Consider the following 10466-nt stretch of genomic DNA (forward strand, 5'->3'; position numbering starts at 1 on the left):
AACTGGTCGATGTGAAAGTCATCTCTGTCGTTGGCTTCTTCGTCGAAATCTCCACCAAACTCTGCATCTGAAACGACAATCGCCATTATCGTTGTCTTCGCTAAGGAATTTCGATATTGATTTTGGATTTCACTATCTAGGGTTCTTCGCAAATTGGGGATTTTTTGGATTTCACTATCTAGGGTTCTTCGCAAATTGGGGTTTTTCGATATCAAAGTTAATCGGGTCGAAATCGGGTTTGCTTTGGTATAATGAAGGTTTAGTTTTTTTCTTAATCGGTTAGGTAAATAGTAAACCGATATAATCCACGATTATGGGTTAATTGATGTAGGAAAAATAAACTGTGGAGATTTAGCTTTCGAACTTTTTATTCGGGGAGATATAGCTTTCGAACTTTTATTTCGGGGACATATAGACCGAGGGTAAAGAACGAGATCTATCTGATTCGATACAATACTTCTCGTGGGGAAATAGACCGTCGGCCCGTACTTAATACCACCCTTCTCAATAAACAGTTCAGTATGACGCCTCCTGTAGATATGATAACCATCACTACCAACCTTTGTGATGTCTTCATGCTTTTTTGGGTATAGCTTAGAACACTTTCCAGCCACCATACATGGCGAACTCCTATTAGCTGCACCACATGGACCGTGAATCATACAATCTTTAGTCACCTCATAAAGCTCGGGATCTTTTTCTTTATCTGGAATCTCTGCACATATAATTTTGTCTATATCATCAGTTGTTGGTAGTTTACTTTTCTGATCCATGAATAAGAGGATATGCGCGTGTGGAAGCCCTCTTTTCTGAAACTCAACAGTATACATAGCTGCAAATATACAATAGTCCAATATTTAATATAATCATCAATATTATCAAACTACCGAAATAAAAGAAAGCATGATAAATATAGTACATGCAACTGTCTTGCCAAGCAAATTCTTTTCTGTTAAATCATGCATTAGAGAATCCAACTTTATTTTGAAAATCCTAGCAATGATGTCAGGTCTATCATCAGAAGTCAACCCCCGTTCTGTTACATATCTTGTTATCTCTGACCATTTAGGATTGCACGTAAATGTAATAAATAGATCAGGGAATCCATAATGTTTACATATGGCCATAACATCATAATAACTTTGAACCATATACCGAGGTCCACCAGTGAAGGAAGTTGGAATATTAATTTGATTCCCTTGTTGACTCATAGTGGTATTTCCTGATTGAGCAGCTTCTTTTATGTTGTTGTAGTTCTCACATCGCTTCTTTGACTGATTGAACTTTATAAAATTCAACCTATTTGTTTCAATGGTTGTGTAAGCATCACACAAAAATTGTTGGAATAGCCTCTTTGACTGTAGAAGCGTATGACTCATTATCCCTCTCTTGAATCCGGAATGCGAACCACTGTCTCATACTAATACACTTCTTTTTCTTCTTGGTGTTGTTTGCTCCTTTAAAACATTTTTCGATGCGAGGTCTGAAACCATCTTCACCATAACAAAGAATTAGCGGATATTGTAGTGTCAAATATGAGATATGAACTTCACTTATCCTCTTTAGGTGACCAGTAGATTTTTCATGNGAAAAATAAACTGTGGAGATTTAGCTTTCGAACTTTTTATTCGGGGAGATATAGCTTTCGAACTTTNTTCCACATATTATCACTTGGCAGAATTGCAGCATACACCTTCCACTCACACCGTGAACCATTATCTCCATTACAACCAACACATATAAAGCCAATTTTGTTTTTATCATACCTGTATTGCTTCAGATTGTTTCCAGTTCTGAGAACATAGTCCGTCACTGCTTCTTTGAAAGCGACTCCACTGAAGAATGTCTGCTTATCGTACAAATGCCCATCACCGCGCCTGATATGTGTGTGAACTGGCTCTGTACCGTCACCGTTTTCATCGGTATCACTCTCCGGATACACATCATGGCGGACTGGTGGTTCATCGACGAACTCATTCACCAACTGGTCGATGTGAAAGTCATCTCTGTCGTTGGCTTCTTCGTCGAAATCTCCACCAAACTCTGCATCTGAAACGACAATCGCCATTATCGTTGTCTTCGCTAAGGAATTTCGATATTGATTTTGGATTTCACTATCTAGGGTTCTTCGCAAATTGGGGATTTTTTGGATTTCACTATCTAGGGTTCTTCGCAAATTGGGGTTTTTCGATATCAAAGTTAATCGGGTCGAAATCGGGTTTGCTTTGGTATAATGAAGGTTTAGTTTTTTTCTTAATCGGTTAGGTAAATAGTAAACCGATATAATCCACGATTATGGGTTAATTGATGTAGGAAAAATAAACTGTGGAGATTTAGCTTTCGAACTTTTTATTCGGGGAGATATAGCTTTCGAACTTTTATTTCGGGGACATATAGACCGAGGGTAAAGAACGAGATCTATCTGATTCGATACAATACTTCTCGTGGGGAAATAGACCGTCGGCCCGTACTTAATACCACCCTTCTCAATAAACAGTTCAGTATGACGCCTCCTGTAGATATGATAACCATCACTACCAACCTTTGTGATGTCTTCATGCTTTTTTGGGTATAGCTTAGAACACTTTCCAGCCACCATACATGGCGAACTCCTATTAGCTGCACCACATGGACCGTGAATCATACAATCTTTAGTCACCTCATAAAGCTCGGGATCTTTTTCTTTATCTGGAATCTCTGCACATATAATTTTGTCTATATCATCAGTTGTTGGTAGTTTACTTTTCTGATCCATGAATAAGAGGATATGCGCGTGTGGAAGCCCTCTTTTCTGAAACTCAACAGTATACATAGCTGCAAATATACAATAGTCCAATATTTAATATAATCATCAATATTATCAAACTACCGAAATAAAAGAAAGCATGATAAATATAGTACATGCAACTGTCTTGCCAAGCAAATTCTTTTCTGTTAAATCATGCATTAGAGAATCCAACTTTATTTTGAAAATCCTAGCAATGATGTCAGGTCTATCATCAGAAGTCAACCCCCGTTCTGTTACATATCTTGTTATCTCTGACCATTTAGGATTGCACGTAAATGTAATAAATAGATCAGGGAATCCATAATGTTTACATATGGCCATAACATCATAATAACTTTGAACCATATACCGAGGTCCACCAGTGAAGGAAGTTGGAATATTAATTTGATTCCCTTGTTGACTCATAGTGGTATTTCCTGATTGAGCAGCTTCTTTTATGTTGTTGTAGTTCTCACATCGCTTCTTTGACTGATTGAACTTTATAAAATTCAACCTATTTGTTTCAATGGTTGTGTAAGCATCACACAAAAATTGTTGGAATAGCCTCTTTGACTGTAGAAGCGTATGACTCATTATCCCTCTCTTGAATCCGGAATGCGAACCACTGTCTCATACTAATACACTTCTTTTTCTTCTTGGTGTTGTTTGCTCCTTTAAAACATTTTTCGATGCGAGGTCTGAAACCATCTTCACCATAACAAAGAATTAGCGGATATTGTAGTGTCAAATATGAGATATGAACTTCACTTATCCTCTTTAGGTGACCAGTAGATTTTTCATGTATAACTATATCAAGTGAAGGCATTTCTCTTTGAAAATCACAGGGTATTAGTGCAGCAACCTCTGATGCTGTAGGCATACCGTAAGTTCTTTCATCAACCCAACACGGTCAGCAACAATTCTCATATGAAAGGGTTGTTCTTGTTCTGTTTGAAACCTATCTTTTGCTGTCCTAAAGTTCTTCACATACGGATTAACGTCATTCAACATTTTCATTAATGCTTCGATGATTTCCTTCTTCAGTTTCGGTTTTCGATTTCCAGTTTCTGAGTTTTTACACTTATTGAGCACGAGAAAAAGAAACAAATATTAAGCTTTGTTTGTGATACAAGAAATCTGTATCAGGAAATAGGAAAAGTTGCAATTGAGATTTAAGTATTCAAAAACTTACTCAATAACAGTCGCTTGGTTCTTTACTTCATTTTCTGTGACCACTATATATAGTTGTGAATACTTTGCAAAATCACCCTCATCTGGCTTCAAAGTACCTATTCTACGATAGTTTCCTCCTTGCAAACGAAACATATTCGGTCCATGCCCTTTAGGAATAGATCAATCTATCTTTCCACCGAGAGAAGTCATAGCAAAAATCATATTATAAAGTCTGAGGTTTTGGCGAAAATTCTTGCTTAGGCCATCATTACCATGAAGTAGTCTTCTAAGAATTTCAGGCGATTCTTTTAGAAATGGTAGTTTAACTGCCCCTTGACCACAACAAAGGCTAAACACCGGGTTTTTTTGTTTTCGCCTCTTGTTTAGACGTTCTTCATACCACATCAATGCACCACAATACTTACACTTGAATGTTGGATCACCATGATCAAGATAACCTAAAAAGTTGAAATAGTAGATTTTAGTTTTACAAATAGAGCACAAATACAGGTTTATAACATTTAGTGGTAGAATGTTAACCTGCTTTGATTTGTTTCGAGGTAGAAGTTTCAGTTGTTTTTTTTTTACACGTGATGATGTTTTGCTAGTTGCGACTCGCATAGTAGCCTTTGTTTTCTCCCAAGTCTGGTGTAGATTTTCCTCAAGCATAGATAGGAATTGATTGTCTTCTTCTACGATCGGCGGCAAATTTAAATCTATATCTAATCCTCTTGGGTTTTCATGTGCAGTTTCTATCTCATCATCAGTGCTATAGTTGTAAGTTTGATCTACTTCATCATCGTCAGAGAAACAGTCAAGGTATTCTCCTCCCAATGGTTCGTCATCATTGCTACTTTCATCATCGTTTTCTTCTTCTATATCACCACTTAGACCTATCACATAAAAGTTAGGGGAATGTTAATATAGATGGCACACAAATGGTAAGAACTTGGTGATAGTAGGACATACCTTGGTTAAAATGAGAGGATGAAGCATTTGTGAATTGTGTTGCTAAATTTCTAGCGGGGAAGTCCTTGCCAAATGGAACATAATTTGATGGTTGATGTTTGTTTATAGACAAAGTAGTATCCGTATATTGATGATCTGGAGGTTTTATTGCAGAAAATATATTAGTATTATAATCGTTATATATGTTTAACTAATTAGTATGAAGCTAGAAACATATACTAATGAAGGACTCACGTGTGGATGCACAGGATGACATCTTTGTCCATAAGTGGAGGTCATATTGGTGATGTTTTTGAGTACAGTATTCCCAAATGATGTGTTTTCTCCGTAGGTGTTATGAGTAAGTGAAGTGAGGGTTGACTTCGGAGTTTCACCTGAGAACCGCCATATTACATTGTAAGTGTGTTTTCGTATAGTTCGTGAAAGCATACTACTCATACAATATGAAGTTGTGAAAATACATGAACCATTCCTTCATTTTTTACCTGTAGGTGTGAGAAACAGATTAAATGAACGGGATGAGAGTTTACTTTTTGTCACGTCCTTCGATCCTGTATTAGTAATGTAAGTATGATGTTTTAGAATGAAAATTCTAATATAATTTGGTCTTTAACAAACAATACAGACAAAAATGTAGTTTAAACTAACCATTTACTGCTGTTGTATGATTGTTTGATGGGAATATGTAGTTTGGATCATGCATCTCTTGAAAATTGGTAAGATCTCTGAAGACTTTGTTGAAAGTTTCAATTAGAGGTACACAGACATTCTCAATTGATCGCGGTAGTGGGGAAATATTTATTGGTTGTCCAGAAAAATCTGCTGATGTACGACTTCTTTTGGTTGCTGACATCAAATTTTCCAAGTTTTCATCAGGTAAATGCAGTTTTTTCTTCATGTTTGTTTCGTGAAATTGCTTATACGCATCAATATAATCGTGTTTGTTGGAGATTTGCGGGTTTAAATAATCTATATTCAACACACACTTCTTTAATATAGATATATGTATATCTATATATACGTAATTAATAGTGGAGATAGAGAAAGCAGTATTTAAACCTTACAGTTTCCATCGTATATATTTATGGAAATGTGGTGTTTTTCAGCGAGATGTTTATTTCCTTTACACTTCAAAGAATATTTAGTAGTTCACTAAATTTACTGAGATCCTAAAGTAATTAGGAAAATAAATATTATATTGATACTAATTTTTTTATTATTTCCATCATACTTAAAAGAATATTTAGTGAACTTAGTGATGTTTTAAGATTTTCAAGTATTAGTTGGTAGTTTTTAGGGAAATAAATATTGGAGTTAACATACAATATATTGTGCCTGTTGAATATCCTGACCATTGCACTGATTATCATAATTCTGTTTTTTTTTTCTTTTTTTATAAGGCAACTAACATTAAGGATTGTGGATACCACATTCTACCAAGAAATGCTAGTAGCTTTGCTCCATTAAGGTTTGCAGGTAATTTCTAATTTAATTATGTGTGAATTTTTATTATTTACGGTACAAAACGTTTTAACCCGTAATTGAAAATATGCATAAAGAAGTAGTGCATGCGCTATGGGTCAGTCTTCTAGTTTTCAATCTATATGTAGATTAGTTATAAATGTCTGAATACGATTACCGGTTTAAATTATACACCTAAAAAACTTTTTATATAAAACGTAAATACTAAACAACCAAAAACAGTTAGTAAGAGAATTTGTTTTTCTTTACTATAGATTGTATAAAAATTATTGAATACGCTTACGTAGGATATAAAAATAAAGGTGGAATATTATTGAATGATACTTAAATGAATGGCACATAAACCATTCCTTATTGAAAGGAAAGGAGAAAGTAACTCCAAACAAAAACTGAAATACAAATAGCCTCAATTAAATAAAAATGCCAATCCACCATAAAAAAAAAAACTCAACTTCCGAATCACTCTCGCTTCTCAACTTTGATGTTAACTCCCTTCATTTTCTTCATGGTTACATTCGCATCATCCACCTTCACACCGACACACTCCTTCCCCACATCCTCATCAGTACCATTGTTCACTCCCTTCATTTTCTTCAAACCCACATTCGCATCATCCACCTTTACACCAACACACTCCTTCCCCACTCCTCATCAGTACCATTGTTCACTTTGTTGTCTTCAAATGTTAGTGTAGCCGCGGTCACACCAAATCCTTCAGCAGAATTCTCCCCGGGTTTAACACAGACCTTCTTCGAAGAAAATGCTTGATCACTTCCCTCAACATTAGGAGCATATACACGCTTTGATGATGGTGTACTGGACTCATTAGTTTCTTGACTATAAGTCTATGCAAGTGGAACCTATAATAACCAACAGAAAGTAACACAAAATATATATTAATATATATTAATATTATTGCAAAATTAAATCCATAATTATAGTAATAGATATTCTCTAGATTAATACCTGGTCACCAGAGACAATGGAAGCAGGGTTAACAATGTCAGCTGAATTTTCAATGTTTTCTTCTTCTAGGAGTCCATCCTTAGAGAGCAACTTTGTAACCCTGTAGGAATCCTTTCCTTCCCAAATGTTCTCTCGCTCCACACATACTAAGAAGACAAATGTCTTGCCAACCAAGTTTTTGATTGGTTCTGGCAAAGCTTCAGGATCCGAAATCTATTTTTAGGTTTCAAAAAGTTAGAAAGTGTTAGTAAATAGTATATTTGTTAAAATGAATGAAAAATATAGAGCTTACTTCATCCAATGACCCCCCAAGAATAGAAGGTGCAGACTCTCCAATGATTTCAGTAGCAATGCTATCAAACAAAAGAAACTTAGTTTCTCTAGTATTGTCCATGACCTTCACATAAATCATGTATCTGTAACAAAGATTTCAGCAGATTAATATTATGTAGTGATTGAGTAATGAACAAAATCCATCTTTTCAATAGTAATTCACCTAGCAATGACGTTGGACACCACGGTCTTGCATGTGTCACACCAAAACTTTGGCTTCTTGGCAATGCTATTGACACCATTGTCTGCGGCTGCATGAATATGGTTTACCTTTTTGTTGCAGTTCCGACAACTAAAGTAATACCATGCCCAGTCAGTGTCGATTGCATAGATGGTGCACATGACTCTTATTTTGCCAATCTTCCAACAATAGAATTTTGTCAAAAAGTAACCAAACATATTTCAGTAAGTTTTATTTGTGGTACTGATTAGAGTTACAAACCTCAACATAATCCATAAGAAGGGCAATGGTTTTCCTTGGATATTGACTACTATCACCATCTTCCTTCGACACAATCTGGAACCGCGGGACTCTCTCACGGAATGTGAGTGAGAGTCCATCAGCTGGCAGCCTGGGCATAACGACATGTAAGTACTGTATGTTGGTTGTAGTGTGGACAAATCATTTTAATTGTAAAACATACTTTTGAGTGAAAACATCAACTTCAGGCCAAGGTGGATTGATATGAAGCTGTGAAGCATCAAAAGCATTAGAGACACTCTTTAACCCTGCAAATGATATAACCGCTAGTTAATAATATCATATTTAGCAATAATACCATGTTATATTTATCGTATAACTAAATGTGGACAGTTTTTACCTTTGTAGGATCTGATTTTGGCAAACCTAAGGACGCAAACGACAATGATACCATTAGCTACATTGCAGGCTTGGTAAAGCCGTTCAGCGTAGGAACCCCACAAGGTACACGACAATCTATCATCACTAATAATAGGAGGTGTGAAGTAATTAAGAGATTTGTATTAGACATTTTAAAAATAAGTAGAAAGGAGACAAAAATCCTGATATCACCTCTCATCTCTCAACTCGGACTCGAGTTTGGAAGTTGACTTGTTGTTAACTTCAAGCAGTTCCATCTCACCAATGTTCACAACTTGTCCAACCACATCTATAAGTTTATTTCAGGGATTGTTTAGGACATAACGAAATAGTCATTGCTCAAAAGATATGTATATTGACGCAGTATGTGTTGTATATATTACTTACCAATCAGCATGTTGGTCTTTACATCATCTCTGTTAATCTGCTCAAACTTAACCAAGCTTAAATAGTTGGAGTCAGATTTAGGATCACTTCTTGTAACCATAGTCCCGTTAACAAAACTCATCTTGTAAAGATGATTTGTGGGACGAAATTGTTCACTCGCATGTGTTAGAGAAAATGTCTCTATTCACCAATAGGTAGATGGTTAACATACCTATTAACCAAGTCTGTTTTGATTGATGAATGGATTTTCATTCCCTGAAATGATTAAAATAGATAATAGTAGGATTCATGTGAATAAGAAATTAAAATAATGAAAATTTATGTTTTGATTCTTACAGTTTCGTCAGCCAAGATCAGCTCCAGGATTTCTGAAGTGCTGCTTGTGTATTGCCGCCACAAGTGAAGGACTTTCACTTGTACTCTCCATGCCATCTTGTAAGGGCGGACATCTCTCAAGAAAACAAATGTTGCAGCCATTTCTCTTAATGTGTTTAGCTATGCGGATGTTGGTGTTGGTTGTGGGTGTTGTGTTTCTCTTTTGAAGTTGATATTTATACTTGAATAAATGTATGTTCAATTTGGTGGTGGTTAATAACAGTATGATCGAGAGATGATTCCTAGGAATACAAATATTAGTTCCTCCGTTTTTTAAGTTTGTTGATGTTTTAGATTTTAAAATATATTTTTTAAAAAATTTATAAAATGTTTTTAATTTTCAATACAAAATTAAATAGTTTTTCTTAGTTTTGATAATTACTCTCAACAAGTAAATCAAATACTACTATAGAATACGGAAGGCATATTATATGGTACCTTCAATTTTATTCTTTCAAATCTTTTAGTATATTTGACAGAAAATAAAAATAAAATCTTTCAGTATATAGTTCAATTTCTTAAAATACAACTTGCCAATTTTTATATAAACATTTTTTTCTTAAATTATGTAATAAATATGAACTGAGTTATCATTAAAAAACTGAGTTAATTTTTAATTAAAAATCCCACTACTAGAGAGAGCTTCAAAATCCGCACAGATCTCTCTGTTTCGGAGCAGCTTCACACGCTCCAAGCTCATCACCGATCGATTCTTCCAATGCTCCTCCTCCTCTTCTAAACCGTAAGTACTTTTTTTTTCAAATTTCCAGATCCCAATTTCCTCAGATTCGCTCTTTCCCGAGAAAATTTTTGAACAAAGAGAGAGAGAGAGATTCATCCATTTTCGCGAAAATTACAGATCTAGCAAAACTCTCGCATCACTCATGGGTTTGCTTTCAAACCCTACCCGTTTGGTTCTCATCTCCACCATTTTCTGCTTCATCTTCGTCTCTTCCATCTCCGCTCAGGTATTTACGATTTCCTTTTTTTTTTTCTTCCTCCATTGATTCCTCTTTTCAAATTGATTCAATTTTGTATAACAAACCTTTACTTAGGATTCGGTGGTTGAGAATGAGAGACAAGAATCAGAAGGATCTGGTAAAGAGCTTGGTCGTCGTGGAATGGTAAATTTTTTAAATCTCGATCTGTTTTTTTTTTTTTTTTTTTTTTTTT

The 10466-nt window shown here is 35.2% G+C and overlaps 1 protein-coding gene, 1 long non-coding RNA gene and 1 pseudogene across 2 annotated transcripts in view; 2 read left to right on the plus strand and 1 right to left on the minus strand.

Moving 5' to 3' along the window:
- On the minus strand, positions 6851-7751 carry LOC104728213 (annotated as a pseudogene).
- On the plus strand, positions 8145-9323 carry LOC104724045. Its single transcript, XR_757496.2, has 3 exons — positions 8145-8278; positions 8520-8615; positions 9257-9323. It is a non-coding gene; the product is annotated as an uncharacterized LOC104724045 (long non-coding RNA).
- Positions 9895-10466, plus strand: part of LOC104728214 (GDT1-like protein 3) — a 3013-nt gene continuing 2441 nt past the window's right edge. Inside the window, exons 1-3 of the mRNA XM_010447234.2 lie at positions 9895-10035; positions 10153-10261; positions 10349-10453. Coding sequence (XP_010445536.1) covers positions 10178-10261; positions 10349-10453 — 189 coding nt within the window. The 5' untranslated portion in view covers positions 9895-10035; positions 10153-10177. The remainder of the gene's footprint in view (positions 10036-10152; positions 10262-10348; positions 10454-10466) is intronic.

The sequence above is a fragment of the Camelina sativa genome, chromosome 11, assembly GCF_000633955.1.
Source record: "Camelina sativa cultivar DH55 chromosome 11, Cs, whole genome shotgun sequence".
Taxonomy (NCBI): Eukaryota; Viridiplantae; Streptophyta; class Magnoliopsida; order Brassicales; family Brassicaceae; genus Camelina; species Camelina sativa.